Consider the following 18,013-nt stretch of genomic DNA (forward strand, 5'->3'; position numbering starts at 1 on the left):
TATTTATTCATGGACTTTAGGCTGACAGTTCAGTGACAGTGTTGTTTTATCTCTGTGTATAGGGTGATGGCAGAGGGTGATGAAGACACAGGTGGTGTAGGAGTTGGTGCTGGTGGGGAGCTCGTGAGCCCTGACAGTGGAATGACCACCATCCGCAGCAGCCGCTCCTCAAAGGAGAGCTCAGTATTCCTCAGTGATGAAAGCCCAGTCGGTGAAGTTGTAGCAGGAGGAGGGCCGGCAGCTGGGCCTGGAGGAATCTTCCTGAGAAACCCCTCTCCCCTAGGATTGTTATCCCTGTCCCCTCCTGTTCCACCTGAGAGGAAGAAGCCCCACTCTGGCAGAAATAAGAGTGAAAACTTTGACCTGTTTAGTTTTGACCCACTACATGGCGGTGACCAATCTATGCCAACAAGAGGGGAATTGGCAAATTCTGGGCTAAGAGGAAGTGAAGGAGAAAGAAGAGCAGCGAGCACTAGCTTATCAGAATTTGAAGAGCTGAGCTTGCTGGATTTCTCTGCTCCCAATTCATTGGGTGGGCTTGACAGTAGAAATTCTTCAATTGACCACCATGGCCAAATCCATGGGAATGACATGATTGACACTGTGGTTCCTCCAACCCCAGTCAACAGCGTGGTAGGTAGCCGCCCACCCAGCAGTTGCGGGGTCAGGTTTTTTCCAGAAGATGTAGTTGAAAGGATCAATGGCCTGCAGCACAAGGATAGTGTGTCATCGTCATTGTCAGAGACCTGGGATGAACTTGGCTTTGACACACAAGGAGCATTATCCTCAAGTGATAATAATGCCTGGAATAGGACCAGGGAATCTGAGAGCCCGCAGAATATTGTGGAGGAAGTTAGAGAGAAAGAGTCAGTGGATGATATGACAGACCGAGACAGCAGAGAGGAGATCTTAAAGTCAGAGAATGCCCACCGGAGGGGAAAGACCCTCGAACCCCAGCTTAGCGTGATCACTGATCAGACTGAATCATACGACACCTGGAACCAAGATTCTGTACACAAGGATCAATGGAACCCAGCTTCTTTGGCTTATCTGCAATTGACACCACCAGAGGAGGAAGAAACTGGAAAATGCAGGGCTGGTATCACTGGACTGAAAGAAAAAACATCTGCATTGTTGCGAAAGATAGCAATCATAAACACTTTAACACCAGACACATCTAAAGAAGAGGACGAAGGGGTACAAGGGAAAAAAGAAGAAACACAGGTGGAGCTCCTAGACTTCTGGACGTATTCAGCTCAGAAGGGATTTCTCGAATCAGATAGCGGAACCACCACATCTTACCCTGAATCACTAGATATGTGGAATATGACAATCCGCGATGACAGTCTATCACCTCTCACGACCCCTGACAACTTGTCTGGAAACTCAGGTTCTTTCAGTGGGGTGAACCCCAATGTTGAAGCTGGCACGTCTGTAGAAAGTCCACCAGGATTCCCTCATGGTGGAATGGTGATGTGGAACACCACTATACAGGAAGACAGCTCTTCCACAATAACAAGCCCTGAAGGAGCTGAAAATGGAAAGGACCTCAGTCACATGGGATCACTGGATACCAGTGATTCTCCCGAGACACCTGCAAGCAAACCAGTAGAAGAAGGAGAAGATATAGAGGAGGAGACACCTGAAGAAGTGCGGTGGAGTGGTTATGAACACAATGTGAAAATAGTCATAGAGGCAGCAGAAGGTAGAACAGAGGGTGAAGAATCAGGTGACGATGACATACAGAGTTTTCAGAGCCAACAGTCTGTCTTGCAGAACGTGACATCCGAACATTCAGAAGATGAGACTTCCTCCTACCAAGGCACTGACATGTGGGACCTACCTGTCCCTGGCATGGTCAGCTCTACTTCAGAATATGACAATGTAGGAGCTGGCACTTGGAGCCTGACGTCCTCCCCTGAGACCTACGCCAGCCCCGTAGTAGACATGATACAACTAGAGGAGCAGTCTAGCCCTTTTGTAGCTGTGACGAAACCTTTTCAGATAGATGAGAGGCACAGTCAATACCAGACAGCTGATCCTCTGGGAAAGACTGAATACAGAGCAGTGATTTCAGACAAAGAACAGCCAACCAACCAGGTGTTTCTTTTTGAGGGAACTAGTGAGATGGGTCACATGATCAGCAGCGGGGTAAGTTCAATTGAGACTAAGTACGATATCAAAAGTGGAGAAGAATCAGAGGAAGACAATTGGGTAGAGCAACCCAGTGATCATTCCCCATTTGTTCTGGTGGACAGCTCCCTTGTCACTCAGACCACTTCAGCCAATTATCATTCAAGTCCAGGAGAAGCTGCTGAGACTCAAATCCAAACTGACCAATCATTATCCCCAAGCCTTGTTGAGTGGGACAGTCTTGTTTCCAAGAAACATGATCTGTCATTCACAATGGCCCAAAATGAATATGGGCCTGCCGCTGAAAGCCAGGGTGGTCCTGACAATGAGAGCATTGGAAACGTGATGGGTAAAACAACAGAAACCATGTCTCTAAGCTCCAGCTCTGGGGGGGATAGAGACACAATGAAGTATAGCCCCGACAGCCTTCACCCAGGTAGTCGAGACGAACTCAGGTCCAATTCTGATGGAGATTCATCATCAGGCTTAGAAATGGATTACATCGTTGTGTCTGGCACGGTAAAAGAAGATGAGAGAGAGTGGCGTGATAGGCCTAAACCGGTTGATAGGCAATCAAAAGGTACAAGAAAGTCCATGGAGACGTTCAGCATGCTATCCTATGCTGCCACAGTACTGCAAATCCAGGCTCAAGCTGCAAAAAGAGAGCGGCAGGAGAACACAGAACAAAGTAGGCAAAACCAGATGATCAGAGGTACTGACAGTACACTTAGCAATGTAACAGAGCAAAGTCAAGCTGTCTTATGCACTGATTACCAAGGAAGTCTTGATAATGTCACCGATCATCACATGGTGCAAGAAATGATCAGTCCCAGCCAATCAAGAAATAACTCTGACGCTTTTCATCAGTCCGATTCAAGGCCAACAGGTGGCAGTCAAACACAGGTAGAAGAAGGAAACGATAAATCAAGCATTGTGGCCAGAAGTGTGTCTCCATCATTAAGATATCCGTCAGATCACTTCCTGAAAACCAGAGAGGAAGTTTATGTCCATTCACAGATCTCAATGGAAGACTCAGATGAGGGTGGGCAGTCACCCTCTGCACCTCCACCATGTCCTACTTCTTTGAGCGACTTTCAAGTCTGGGAGGGTCAGTTAGCGAGACAGGACGCACCGCAAATCACGTCTGAACCACAATCACCTGTATTCACCAACAGTTCAGTCTCCCACACCAGCTCTTTGATTGGCACCCCAATAAGTGAATCTGGTATTTCTACTGACAGAGGACTTGGATTACCATTTTCTGGAGATTTGATGGAAGAGGAGAATGATGAGGAAGAGCAGGAGGAGGGAACTGATAGAGAGCACACTACCCTGCCAAAATGGACTTCAGAAGTAGAAAGTGAGAGGGAAGAAAGACAACAGTTAGGATGTTCTGATCTGCTAAGTTTCACTGAGGAGCTGGTTGGAGGTTCTTCATTTCAACAAACAGATTTACAAACACTCGAGCCACATAGGGACAGATTCCTACAGAATACAGTGGATTACTATAATGGACAACCTTCACAGACTGTTGATCGTGATAAATGGTCGACTGAACAACAGATTGGAAACCATGAATCTTCTCAAGATAGCTATTCACCTGTTTTAAGGTAAGCAATGCATCTCTATGTCTTAAGCTCTGTGCTATATATATATATATATATATATATATACAGTATATAGATATATGTGTATATATTTAGTATTTAATACTGGGAGTGGACAAATATGCTTGCTTTATGCAAAAGTAAATATTTATTATCAATCATAATCAATCAATTAACAACACAAAACATGACAAATATTGTCCAGAAACCCTCACAGGTACTGCATTTAGCATCAAAAATATGCTCAAATCATAACATGGTAAACTCAAGCCCAACAGGCAACAACAGCTGTCAGTGTGTCAGTGTGATGACTTGCCCCAAATTACATGTGATGATCATAAAGTGGGCATGTCTGTAAAGGGGAGACTCATGGGTACCCATAGAACCCATTTAGACATTCACATATCTTGAGGTCAGATTAAGGGACCCCTTTGAAAAGCGGTCACTGATAACCGATCCAGCTATTTTGAGTCATTATCGGCCTGATATCCGATATCAGTATTGGTGCATTTCTAAAAAGAAAAAAAAACATATTTTGTCATGTCTACTGTATATCTAGCCATACAGATGGTTATAGTTTGATTTTCCAGGGTTTTGAGATATCCACCTCTGAGATTTCTACCTCCACACTAATACAGTGTAAGTGAAGGGAATTTTGTTTTTGCTGATAGGCTACCAGTGAAACATGTAGAAGTATCATTCCAGCATTCCCAGGCTGCTGACAGCCAATTAATGAAGATGCCTGTGCACACGTGTCTGTCCTGCACACACACACACACACACACACACACACGAGCCAACCACCACTCCCCTCACGCTCCCCTTAGTTCTATGTTGGGTTTTTGAGTCTCTACAGCTTTCTCAATGGTCTGTATGTCAGAGGAATATTTGCATCGCTTAACAGACAGTTGAAATCAAGCTAGAAAGCCCTCCTGATGAATTGAGTGTGATGATCTGTGTGTGTGTGTTTGTGTTGTATGGGTGAGTGACAGACTAAGACTGACAGAGGATGTGAAAATGAATATTAGTGGTGTGACAGAAACAGATTATGTGTTCGTAGTCGTGTGTATATACTGTATGTGTGAGTAAGAAACAAACAGTGCATCTTGTATGTGGGTGTATTTCATGTGTTCGGCAGCAAGCTTTGATCCGCAGCACTGTGTGTGTGTATGTGTGTTTATAAATCTGTTTACGCCTCATTAAATATGCATTACCTGCCTCATTACAGCTGGAGCCCCACCACCGCTAATGGAAACAGCTCCCCTAGCTCTGTTACAAGGTGTGAGTGTATGCGTGCAAGCGTGTGTGCAAGTGTGTGCATAGGTAATACCCGATGTATCAGACAATAAAAGTTTGCCATGTAGCTTCAACTTTACATTAGCATCGAGTACATAACATATTTATGTCTGTGTTGTTTGTTTGGTTTTGTGTAATCGTTTTAAATATACTGTATGTGAAGCAGACTGTTCAATTCTATGTTTGTTATTGCGAAATATTACAAGATATGGTTTTATATGAATGAATGGCACTCGATGTTGAGTTGTAAAGCAGAATCTTATTTAATTCAGTTTTTGTGGATTTAAACATTGTTAAAAGTACCTTGTGAAGTTTTCTGGTAAACAAACTTTCTGTTTATATTCAGTGTTTCTCACCAAAACACATTGTGTGTGTCCTTGAGGCCTAACAAATGTGTTGAATGCATTTCCTTCCTTCCAAAATTTGCACTTTGCCGGGGCAGTGCTGCATTTTCCTGGCGCATTACAAGGCCTATGGAAAGGAGGCTAGGTCACGCGTCATCAACACAACATATCTTTTGAGGTATAACACATGTGCAGTAAAATCTTGCCTGCACTCGCAGAAATTGAGCCAACTGCAACGCACAACCGCAGCTTCAGTTACACTGCGCATGTGTTATACCCCCATACACCAAGACCCATGTCCGCCCGTGACCCAGCCTCCTTTCCATAGGCCTTGGTATATTACCACCACCCGTCAATCAGTATGAGAATGGCAAGAATGTATATCGTAACACTCGCAAGTGCTTATGCGCAAGCATGTGTGTCCTCATGTGCGTTCATGGGAACAAACAAAACCGGGACCCACTCATAAAAACATTGATCCATAGTGCCACTAGTGGAGAAAAACTCCACAGGGTACCTTTAATGTGAACCTAACATTAAGATTTAAACTCTCCAGTCTATTGAACAAACTGAAGAACAGCATGAATGAGATGAAAATCTTGATCTCACAAGCCACTGAATTGTCCTAATGAGAGTATACATTAGCATTTCAGGGATACATACAGTAGACCATACCAAATACCAGACGCAGCTGGATGAGGTTCACTGCATATTATTTGTATTTACAATTCTTTCTGAATTTCTCCTTCTTTCTGCACTGATCCCCAATCCCCTATTCCCCTAAAAGAAGACACCAAGAAGTGACATCACAGCTTTCCTCCCAGCCAACCAACGAGAACGCTGCATACCTGTGGACAGGAAGCGAGAATGTAACTCAGGGTCAAACCCAATATGGCTACAACTACCACCACATTGACCAAAGAACTGAAAACCAGAGCGCCCACCCAGCCTGTGTACATGCTAAATCCAACAGCCAACAAAACACCACAGATGTCTATGCTGAGTTTACAACTGAGGCCACAGCTGAACCGTACGGATCTGAGCAGACTGAGAGCTATTATGAACCTGGAGGTAATGCAGAGTACAGCTTGGATGATCAAGCTTCCAAGTTTCAATATATAGCTGAAAGCCAGTATGGAGATGACTCCATGTGCGCCCAGTATCAAGCTGATGACCAGAGTCAGTATGAGTCAGACCACGCTCATTACCAGTTTGACGGGCAGCCAATCTACCAATCACATGTCCACCCTGAGAGGGAAGATCATGCGCAGTATGTGCCGGAGGGATATGTTCACTTTCTCCTCTCAAGGTGAGCTTTCGCTCATACAGACAATTTTGCTCCATGGGATCTAATAATATTTCTTACTGGTCTCAACCAAAGGCTCCTTTGCAAGACAATGTCATTTCAGATAGATTTTTTTTTCTTTCATTGGATTATAGGGCTTTTCTGTCCATAATAAGTGTGTGAAGCAGAGAGAGATCAACAGTGGATGTGCATAGGTTTTCTACAAGCTAAGAGCAGCACTACAGTGTTTTACCACATAGAGGCAGCACAAATCATTTTAAAAAACGTCATCAATCCTTCAGATATCTTACAACATTTTCCTTTGTACCATAGCAGCCAAAGATTGATATGTCAAGCTTTAATAAGCAGGTGTAAAAGTATTTTATTTGCAGAGGTGGAAAGAGTACTAGAATATTGTACTCCAGTAAAAGGTACTGTTACTTTAAATAATTGTTACTCAAGTAAATTTTAAAAAGTAGGTCAATTAACTTGCTACTGCATCACATTTAAAGGAAATAAGGGGGGAGTGATGATGAATGATAACACTGTTAAATTAAAGAACATCTTTAGGCTACAAAATGGATGGCATTAAATGTCAACTTATACACAAGTGGAACAACATCAGCAACAAGATCCCTCCTGTTCAAACTAACAGACAAGCATTCTGCAGTCTGTGCATACAACTGATTATTAAAGGGACTGTTTGTAACTTCTTACACGTATAAATCAATCCGGGTCGGTGTCCCATGCGCGCTCACGTGTGGCTACGCTGTTCAGACAAGACTCCAACACAAACTACACGGAAGCACCAAAACCGCAAAGTTATATCTAGTGAAGCCCGTCTGTTAAACAGTGTTTAGGATCGTAGTATGCGGGGGAGACCGTAGCTTTGGTCTCCAGGGCCTGAGTCTCTGCTCCTCTGCTCCTCTGCTCTTCTGCCTGCCTGCCTTCATTCAGCTCGCTCCACCTCACGTGCATGCGCGCACACTCCACACTGCAGAAGAGTTAGTAGCTCTGAGAATATCTAGTGAATGTACAGTGGACGTTTGTGCAGAAATAAATGCTGCAGCTCCTCCAGACCAACAGAGGTTTTCCGTGTCTTGTGAAGTGACGGAGCTCCGCAGTGAGAAAAGTTATCGTCTCCGGCCGGGTGCCGGTGTCTCCCTCCGGCCGCGGTCGGGAGGCTGAGGCAGGAAAAGCCAACACTAGTATGAGCAGTGATTCATGGAGAGACCTTCATCTGGTCAACTAACATTACTGCCAAGCAGGTGAAATATAGAGTGATATTGTGGTTTTAGCTGACGTGTGTCGCCTCACTGTTTTGAGTGATGCTCGTTCATGTCTATTTAGAGCGAGCACAAGCGCGAGCCCGACTCTGACTTTCGTTGACTTAACGGCCACAGGTGTCGCTGTTAACAAGCATTTCTGATTCTTACAAACAGTCCCTTTAATTATATAAATATACAACTTCCCTCCTCAGTGTAGCCTCATAAGAAACTAGTAAAGAGACAAAACTCTGACAATTAAACAAAAATGGACAAAAACGAGCTAAGGACACCACGGCGCCTGAAACTTCGTAGAATAAAACATCACACCAAAGCAGACAACGTGGACATGCAAACAATATACACTCCACAGAGCCACTAACACACATGTTACAGCAAAGGAGAGACTGCACAATTGTAGCGCGCACAAGCAATTAGTTGCTAGGCAACGAAGTGGTCGTTGACACTCTCATGTGGAGAGTCCAGTCAGTGTGTTGTTGGTACTCACCTGTCTGAACAACACCTTGAAGTCCTCAAACACTCTGCTCAAGCTTCAACTTCTCTACTCGTTCATTCTCGCAGTATAACCGGTCCACTCGGTGTCTCTGACCACAGCATATTAGCATGTTAGCATGCAGACACACCTGCAGCTTCTTCTCTGCGGCACCTGATGAGTTTATGGTAATGTCTAGAAGGGAACCAGCAAACTGGGGAAACTCTCGCGAGAGTAAGTGCAAGTTTTTGCAGATCACAGATCAGATTTTGCAATTGTCTCCTTTCTTCTGTTTAATTCTCACACAGTTTATCAGGACTTTTCCAAGTGACTTTTGTTTTAACTCTGTCTTGGATGCGAGTTTAAATGCAGTGAAGTAATAATAATAATAATAATAATAATAATAATAATAATAATAATAATACACTTTATTAATAAAGACGTTTTCAAAACAAAATTATAAAGTGCTTTACATGGTTGAACCACGATTAAAACATTTCAGGACTCAGGCAAATAAACTAATAAGCCATGTTGAAAATAAAACTGCGCTAAAATTAATAAAAGGCTTTTTTTTTTTTTTAAAGATACATTTTGAGAAGTGATTTAAATGTTACTGATACTGCAAGAAAAATACTCACAAAAGTACAAGAAGGCCTTTACAAGAAACAACTTTGTTACAGTAACAATAGTAAATGTAATTCGTTACTTCCACCCCTGCTGTTTTGTCAGTGCATTTTGTTACAGGTTATATACTTGTAAGTTAAAAAAAAAAAAAGGATTAAAGAAGCGGGAATAGGTCCATTTCTGAGAAAATCCACAACCCTTGTTCCATGCAAAAATAATCCACTCCAATCTGCAGGTGTGAAGTTTGAAAGAAGTCAATTCAAGTCAATTTTATTTATATAACCTAATAGATTCATGAGCTTTACAATCTATACAGCAAATGACACCCTCTGTCTCTAGACTGTCGGTCGGAAAACAAAAACTCCCCCAAAAAAAACTTTAACGGGGAGAAAAAATGGAAGAAACTTCAGGAACAGCAACAGAGGAGGGATCCCTCTCCCTGGATGGACAGACATGTAATGTAATGTGTGTACAGAATAGACCAACATAATACAATTACAACATGCGGTGTTTGTCAGTCAAGGAAGGCCTAACAAAATATGTTATTGAGTTGCATTATGGGAAATACAGGACCCATACTAGGGACCAAAAGTCAGTATACCTGCTTCTATTATCTCTCACCCAAGATGTTTTTTTTTTGTCTCAATCAAAAGTCAAAGTCATGTTCTGGAATCAGTATTCAGTGTGTGTACAGTATATGCCTACATGTATGCTGTGCATATGTGTGCATCGTACAGTTTAATTGTTCCTTGTTAGCAGTGTCATCCTGGTACTTGTATTGCCCTACTTTGTAATTGTGATGACCTGCCCCCTCTTTGGGATGCAAGACCCTCCCCTGTCTTTTACTCTGTGTGCTTGCGTGCATACACGGCAGACCTTTTCATAATCAAGTGGTCATGTGACTTGATTGTGGAAAGAGTGGTTCAGTCTGTCTGCTGGGAGAAGACAGAGTGAGGGAAAGGTAAGTGTCCTAAGACAGAGATTTTTTAAAAAGAAAAACAAAAGCGTGTGTTTGTGTGTGAGTGTGTGTGTGAGTGTGTGTGTCTTTGTTTCTATAATCATGTGTAGTGTACTGGTTTCTCTGTGGTGCTTCCCTCTATTGTTAGCAGGCCTTATGTTAATCAGAGTGTGTTAGAGGGGCTTTGGTTGGGGGGAGGTAGCAACACTGCTCAGTATTGTTTCCTCGGCCCACACGTGCAGCCTGGGAATGAAGCAGTGAGTGGCTTTCTCTCCGTCTGCTTCTGTAATCTTTTATTTCCAAAGTCAAATGAACAGAAACTCTTCCTCATTCAATGTCATGGGAAAAGTTAGATTATTTTTCTTCGTAGATGATTGTCTTTGGCTTGTTTGCCCCAATACTATGCGTGGTTGTGCCTATGCTGGCAGTGATGATAGCAATGATAATTTATGTTGTGGCTCATTATTGTGTTTCTGTGCCTCTGAGCAGACACTCCCAACAGGGAGACGGTGCCACAGGGATGATGATGAAGATGGCCTCCAGTGAGGAGGCAGCTGAGGAGATGGATAACAGAGAAGGTAAATACACAGCAAGATAAACTAAACTTACATTGATCCTGTTATTTAAAATATTTGGATATTAATGATTTTTGTTGCACATTATAGGTAAAAGGTTAGAGGTATAAGCAGGTAAATTATAAGATGGATATCAATATTCAGTGTTTGGCAGTGTAACGGAAATATTGATCCTCATTTAGGAGGCTTACTTGGATTTATTAACAAATGCTTAACCTAAATGTACTCCCCTTTTTCATATAACATCTCTCTGCTGTGCTGAGTTCTGTCTTCTGTTGCCAGAAAATCATGTGAAATGATGATCTATAGAAATGTCAACTTTTAACACCCTAGAAATGAATGATCTTCTTTCATCATTATCCTTTCCATATTATATGCCCTTGTTTCCAGATTAGTGAGGAGGTCCATATGTTTTTTTGAGGACAACAACCTCATGTGACTTAAAAGATTGTCATATGAGGGTCAATTACAGTAGATCTTTTCTCTGAAAACAAAGTAAGAAACTAAGACACAAATGAAACCACCTCTCTTTGACCAGATCCACCCTCCTCTGCGGATCTGTCAGGCGGGTCCAATCAACGGAGAAAGTTGGCTGCTCCACCAATGAATGTGTCACTAGACCGCAGCGAGGGGTCTCTTCTCTCAGAAGACGCCCTGGACACAGAGGACGAGGCCTTGGACACTGGTGATGACCTTGATGTCAATATAGATGAGCTGGACACGCCTGATGAGGCCGACGAGTTCAACAGACACGGTCAGACACACACCTGAAGATACATTGCAACGTGTCAGACAGACACACATACAAAGTAGAGTCAAATATAAATTTGTTGTTATGATGTCTTGTAAATCTCATTCATTCAGTCATTTTGGCCCAAACAGGAGACTCAGAAGAGTCTGATCTGGGTGCAGCAGCGGCAGCATCAAGTGATGCAGCGGCAGAACACAGCAGAGCAGCTGAGGAGAGCAGGGAGAACAGGCTGTGGAGGAGCGTGGTGATTGGAGAGCAGGAGCATCGCATTGATATGAAGTGCATTGAGCCATACAAAAGAGTCATTTCTCATGGAGGTACGCAAATATATACAAATGCTTAGAATCCATACCTGCCTTTATGTTTCATAGCACTCCCCCTTGATACTTCCCATTCAGTTGTATCTTGCTGTTTGAAATGAATCAATGAACTCACAGTAAATCAATTCCAGCTCCATGTAAGAATGAAAGGTTCAGTGTTTTATCTCAAAATGTCCTTGTTTGGAAACCGAGGACACACATGCAACACCAGTTTGAAAGCTCTGCCCTGCAATTTCAAATGTCTTTGTGAAAACTGTTTCATACAAGATAAAAGCCCAGGTTTGTGCATATGCACTGAAAGTGAAAACCATTGTCCTTTTATGTTTTCAGGTTATTACGCTGAACAGAATGCCATCATCGTGTTTGCAGCATGCTTCCTACCAGACAGCGACTGTGACAATTACAATTATGTAATGGAAAACCTTTTTCTGTAAGTAAAGCGACACTACATCACCTAAAATCTGTGGACATGTAAACAAGCCAGGACCATAAGCACTAATATGCTGCTTGCTTCACTCCTCTGGCAAGGCTTTAAACAAGATAGACCCAGGCTTGTGGGTATTGCTCCCATTGGCCTGAATAAGGCCTGACTAGCAGTCTGTGTTCCAACTCATCCCAAATGTGTCAAATGAGGTCGAGGTCAAATCAGTGAAGTTCCTCCACACCAAACAATGAAAACCACTTCTTTATGATCCTTTGTTTGTGCATGCAAGCATTGTGCTGTTGAAACCCGCAAAGGGCCTTCACCAAACTGTTGCTACAAAGTTGAAAAGTTTTTCTCTTGTCTGTGTAGGTATGTAATAAGTACGTTGGAACTAATGGTGGCAGAAGATTACATGATTGTTTACCTGAATGGCGCCACACCTCGCAGGAGGATGCCCGGCTTTACCTGGATGAAAAAGTGCTACCAAATGATAGACAGAAGGTAATATTCACACAAACAAGTGCACAGCAACTGTAATGTACTATACTATTGTATAACTGTTAACACACACAAGCCTTCATGTTTTGCCACCACATTGAACCACACATTTGGCACACACTCTCTCCACTGTTATTTTTCCCCAAACCTATTTACTCTCTTATAACATGGGGCCTTGGTTTTGATTACATATTACATAGATATTGAGTTTAAATTACATTATATTACACTGGTACATTGTGCAAATGTCTAAAGCAGACTGTAATGAAGAATTTCAAATACATTTGTTTGATTAAAAAGAAAGAAACATCAAAAACAAGCTTGTATGGGTAAAGTGAATAATAAATCACCTTCCCCTTTGCAACACCTTTTGTTAAAGTGCTCATTAGATTAAAGAGAGACTTAAAGATTACTCACTCACTATCGGAGTGTAAGTTTTATTTTTATAAATAAGAGTATAATGAATAAAGTCGTGCCTGCTCAGCCAAATTTACATTAATACGTACAGATTTTAACTTGCTGATTTGCTTAAATTCATATGTTTTCACTGTGATGCAAGACATAACTAGCACATGTTTGGTGATTGTTTTTCTATTTTGGACATTAGTCCCATCACTATTCATCAACAGAGTTGCATAGATAGGCCAGTAGGGGGCATACCTATCCTACATTCTTAACTATCTGACTGGGATAAACCTTTTCTGTCTAATGCTCAGCAGCAAATGTGTGCTGAACTCAGTTGTACTTTTTGACTGTAATGGTGTAACTGATTACAAGCGTCAGAAATCCCTCGTTCACTCATTCACTACTCCCTAAATACGAGACAGTCAGTAGTTCATTCCATAGTGAGCAGAAAATTGAGATTTCTGACACTTATGAGTCATCATTTTGAGTCATCACTGATAAAATGCAACACATTGCATTGTGGGATTGTCAACAGAAAGTAGTGTACATACCATAAACAATACTTTTCTCACTCCATTGTGGGACTATTTGATGACACTTCATTAATGTATACATTTTACACTCAAATAAAATGACAGTCTGTGATACAATAAAATCATAAGAGCTCAGTGTGTGACCATTCTCATTTCAACTACTGCTCATGCTGTTTTTATCTTCTTCAGCTGAACAAATTAACCGTGAAAAACCAAGTTCTCTGCCTATTATTGCCCATCAACTTTACAGTATACCTGCCGGCAGGAATTTTTAATAACTAATACTTAATAATAAGTGAATAAGTTATAGTTATTAATCAAGATTTTACTATTTTTATTCCAAAACTTTTTACACCACTTCTGCCTCTCCTCTCGTCCCACAGACTGAAGAAAAACCTTAAGATGTTCATCATTGTCCATCCTTCCTGGTTCATACGGACTTTGCTGGGAATCACCAGACCCTTCATAAGGTCTCATTGTTGTACTTACTGTAACATTCACACAGGACAGGATGTACATTACAGGTTTTAATTTCAGAAAATGCACACATTGCACTCTTAACTCTACCAATAACTACATCCATGCATGTCACCAGTACGTATTGGAAAGGAATTCTCACAATGCTATCACTGTTCCCGGGATATAGTATTTCACTATCCCCATCTTTGTAATCTATTAGCACTCGACACCACCACAAGTTGAAATACAATACCCTTTATGGCGCTAACCATTTCCAAGATGACAATTTGATTACACTGGAAACCCAAGAGCCAATAACATGCACATTACATTACTCATCACTGAGACAAACCTTTATGATTTCTGTTTTCTACAGCTCCAAGTTCAGCAGCAAGATCAAGTACGTAAACAGTCTGCAGGAGCTTGGAGAAATCATCCCAATGGAGTATGTCCACATTCCACCCAGCATTGTAAAGTGAGTAAGCCTGTATCATTATGTAACATATGAATCTACACACATTTTCCCCTTTGTGTGAAAACAGCTTGTTATTGTTTTATTCTGTCAGAAAACGTTTTAACCTTTTTATCTATTTTTGGTGACAGCCTCTCTTAATAATCTGCATAGAGTGACAATGTGACCACCATGCCTCCCCTCCTCCACTCCAGTTTTGCCAGTTTAACGTGTCAACTAAAACTTGTTTGATCGAATAAGCACAGACAAGTCGTAGAACCTTTTTTTTCCAGCGGCTGTTTGTGGACTAAAAAAAAATCTTTCACTCTGCCCCAAGGTATGACGAGGAGAGGGGTATACACAAATTTGCATGCATGAGGTAAATCACCTAACCTGCCTGTATTGATCAGTTGATTGTGTAGATGTTTCCCTGAAAAATCCTTCAACGCTATTTTGAATTTTCTCATGCTGGGACTAACCTTTCACTGACCTTTGGCTGTTTTCTTATCCAACATAAAATGAGCCAGATATTGATTTTCTCAGTCTGTCTCAGTGGCGTGGCTGTCTCTGTAAACTGGTTGATTTCACCTCTCATCTGGGACATTTTAAGAGAAATCTAATGAACATACCTGTCTATATCCTGAAGTAGCTGTCACTAGCAACTAGATATACACAGTCACTCCCAAAGCCACTATAGACAGGTCTGATGGTTTGTTATGTAATTTACATGCCATGCATAGTGGAACAGACTCCAACTGGAAAACACCAGTTCTCTGTCAGTATAAATACTTGCCAAGGGTTCAGAGTCTCAGTGGACTGCTCAGACTAGACTTTCTCATAATTGGCAGCAAAATATAACCGCAGTGTAAAAGAATATGAAGTACAGTACATACATACGATTATCATGGCCAAAAGAATTCACGATATTATCGCGATATCTATAGAAAATTTGAAAATAATGATAATGCTATCAGTCAAATTCATCTTTAACTTTGTTTATTGTGCGTTTCACCTCTTTTTTGCAAACGAATTACACACAAAATACAAATGTAGGGACGTGGAGAGTCTGTAACCATAACTGTATATATATAAAATGATTTAAGAGGTGCTGGATTATTTACACAATATTATCATATACAGTATGTTTTATTAACCTGATATCAATATTTCATTTTTAAATATCGCGGTTATCGTCAATACCGGTCTATCGCGACACCCTTACTGGCTAAAGATAGCTTCCAGTGAGATGAGTTACAACTATTAGCATGAAGCATTTTTTGCAAAAAGCAGGGCCCAGTAACCACAAATACTAAAACAAAGTCATCATGGTAGCAGTGTACATTGTTGCCTGTAGCTTTATCGATACCACCACCAGATTGCATTAAAGTAAAAAAACAAAAAAACACATGGTGGCTTTAAGGTGTGGCCAAGTTTAGGAAAACTAAAACAAGTTGGTTAAGGTTAAAGAAAGATAGCCTTCATAACCTGCAGGGCTAAAATGTCACACTTCTTTGCTACTGAGAGGACAGTCATGTACAAGACTACTTTTGAACAAATGACAAATTCTGTTGTTGTTTTTTCTGGTGAGGACAATCTTTTAAATATGTTTTATGATTTTTATGATCAGGGGTGGATTTAGTGATTTGGGGACCCCAGGCAAACGCTGTCTTGCTTTACTTACCCTCTCTAACTGGGAAGTAAAACTATTAACTATTAATAGTAAAACTATTAATACCGCACAGTAAAAGTCCTGCATTCAAATGTTTACTTCGAGTGAAGTGTGACAGAGAGGTATTATCAGCACGATGTACTTAAATGTACTTAACGTCTGTGTAAGGTGGAGCTTTCAGTTTTTATATGATGCTGGATAGTTTAATAAAATAATAATGCATCGTATTTTAATTGTTATATTTTGTTAATCAAATATGAACAACGTAAATCAGTAACATTTCTCTGTCAGGTTAATGTAGTACTACAATGTTTTCCTCTGAAGTAGAAGTACACAGTAAATAGTATACAGTTGAGTTGCATATTTTTAAGTGCTTTGGGGGATTTTGTAAGTTATTTCAGGGTACAATGCGTTAGAATAGTAACATAATTCAATATTATTCATATGTCCTATTCAGCCATTTCTATCTAGATCTACAATCTATGAAGAGAAAAGAGTCTGTTTGCAGCTCACCGGCTGCCTAAAACACTCACAAACACACTTGCTGATGCTTTGGTGGAAATAGACTGGAAGAATGACAGCTATCTAACTCTAACTTTAACCCTATCCATCATCTAAGGGGCCATGTCTTGAGTCTGAAAACTAGAGATTGACCCAGACCCGGTGCTTGTTAATAAAGTGTTAACTGTTTAAAATGTTGGATATTTTTGACTGGTTTATTGTTGGGAAATTATTGCTCCCCATGCATTGCAGTGCATCTGTGGCCCACTCCTTTGACCTTGAACACTCCCACTTTAGAGCACTGATGCTTGTTTTCCTTTCCTTCCATTCACCCTCCTATGGCAGTGTGGATACAGGCTACTAATCCCCAGCAACTGCATGTGTACTGACAATATGGGCGCCCCCTGTCACTTTATTGTTTACCTCCCTCACTAACCTTTGCTCTCTGCCTTCCAACCCAATGCTTAACCAGACTGGATACAGAATTGCAAGACACAACAGCTAAGTAAGTAGTGGGCCATTGTTCTCTGTCAGCGAGTGAATTTCACAGAGACAAAGAAAGAAATTATGGCTGAATATTGCGTCATTATTCAATGAACAGGGAAAAAATACCCATATCAAAAGAGGTATTGTCCAGTTTGCCATGTCAAAAGTCCCTGTGGTTCTCTTTAGCTCTGCATCACAGATTTTAAACACAGAATAACCTGATTGCTCTAATATGTGATCCATCAACTAAACCTGTGCAGGGTGTCTGACAAAATACTGATTACATGGACACATACAGGCACTGATTTGCTAGAGAAAAACAATAGGAAATCATCTCATATTTACTGTATATTTTACATTACATTCACATTGAACGGATATAACTTCAGATATTTCCAGGCTAGTTTCACTGCAGTGGACCAATAAACAATTTTCACTTCTCTCTTGCTGGTTTGCTGGCCTCACAGAGGGTATCCCCAAACATGTTCATGCTAGCATTTCATTGGAGATAGTGCTTTCCATGACTAACAAAGACTATTAGTAGTAGTAGTAGTTAGTAAATGCTTGGCTGTGAGGCAACTACTACTATTACAAACCCATGGTGCCTGCTGTAGTGAATGAATCTGTTTTTTATGAATGAGGAATGAAATAATATCAAGTGAATGTACAGTGGAAGTTGCAGTTTTTGCAGAAACGAATACTTCAGCCCCTCAAGACCACAGATGTTTCCCGTTTCTTGAGTGGAGTAACGTTATCGACTGCGGCCCAAGCTGGAAAAGTGTTTGGTTTGTCCGTTCTGGGCTACTGTAGAAACATGGAGGCCATCCGGCTCCGTGGAGAGAGGACCTGCTCCGTATGGGTCGTGTCTAGAACCCGCAAATTGCAAAATCTGGCAAAAACTTGCAAAAACTCGCACGAGACTCGCTGCCCGACAAC

General features: G+C 41.3%; 1 protein-coding gene across 5 annotated transcripts in view; it reads left to right on the forward strand.

The window, feature by feature from the left end:
* LOC119492850 (protein prune homolog 2-like) overlaps positions 1–18,013 on the forward strand; it is a 50,734-nt gene that overhangs the window by 30,032 nt on the left and 2,689 nt on the right. Inside the window, exons 9-18 of one of the 5 annotated variants that reach the window (XM_037777673.1) lie at positions 63–3,743; positions 6,168–6,689; positions 10,495–10,583; positions 11,119–11,334; positions 11,463–11,648; positions 11,982–12,081; positions 12,445–12,576; positions 13,895–13,981; positions 14,347–14,445; positions 14,759–14,800. In XM_037777673.1, the coding sequence (XP_037633601.1) occupies positions 63–3,743; positions 6,168–6,689; positions 10,495–10,583; positions 11,119–11,334; positions 11,463–11,648; positions 11,982–12,081; positions 12,445–12,576; positions 13,895–13,981; positions 14,347–14,445; positions 14,759–14,800 (5,154 nt within the window). Of the gene's footprint in view, positions 1–62; positions 3,744–6,167; positions 6,690–10,494; positions 10,584–11,118; positions 11,335–11,462; positions 11,649–11,981; positions 12,082–12,444; positions 12,577–13,894; positions 13,982–14,346; positions 14,446–14,758; positions 14,801–17,063; positions 17,097–18,013 lie in introns of all 5 variants that reach the window. The other 4 variants (XM_037777674.1, XM_037777675.1, XM_037777676.1 and 1 more) reach the window with 4 other exon arrangements.

Source organism: Sebastes umbrosus, chromosome 8 (assembly GCF_015220745.1).
Source record: "Sebastes umbrosus isolate fSebUmb1 chromosome 8, fSebUmb1.pri, whole genome shotgun sequence".
NCBI lineage: Eukaryota > Metazoa > Chordata > Actinopteri > Perciformes > Sebastidae > Sebastes > Sebastes umbrosus.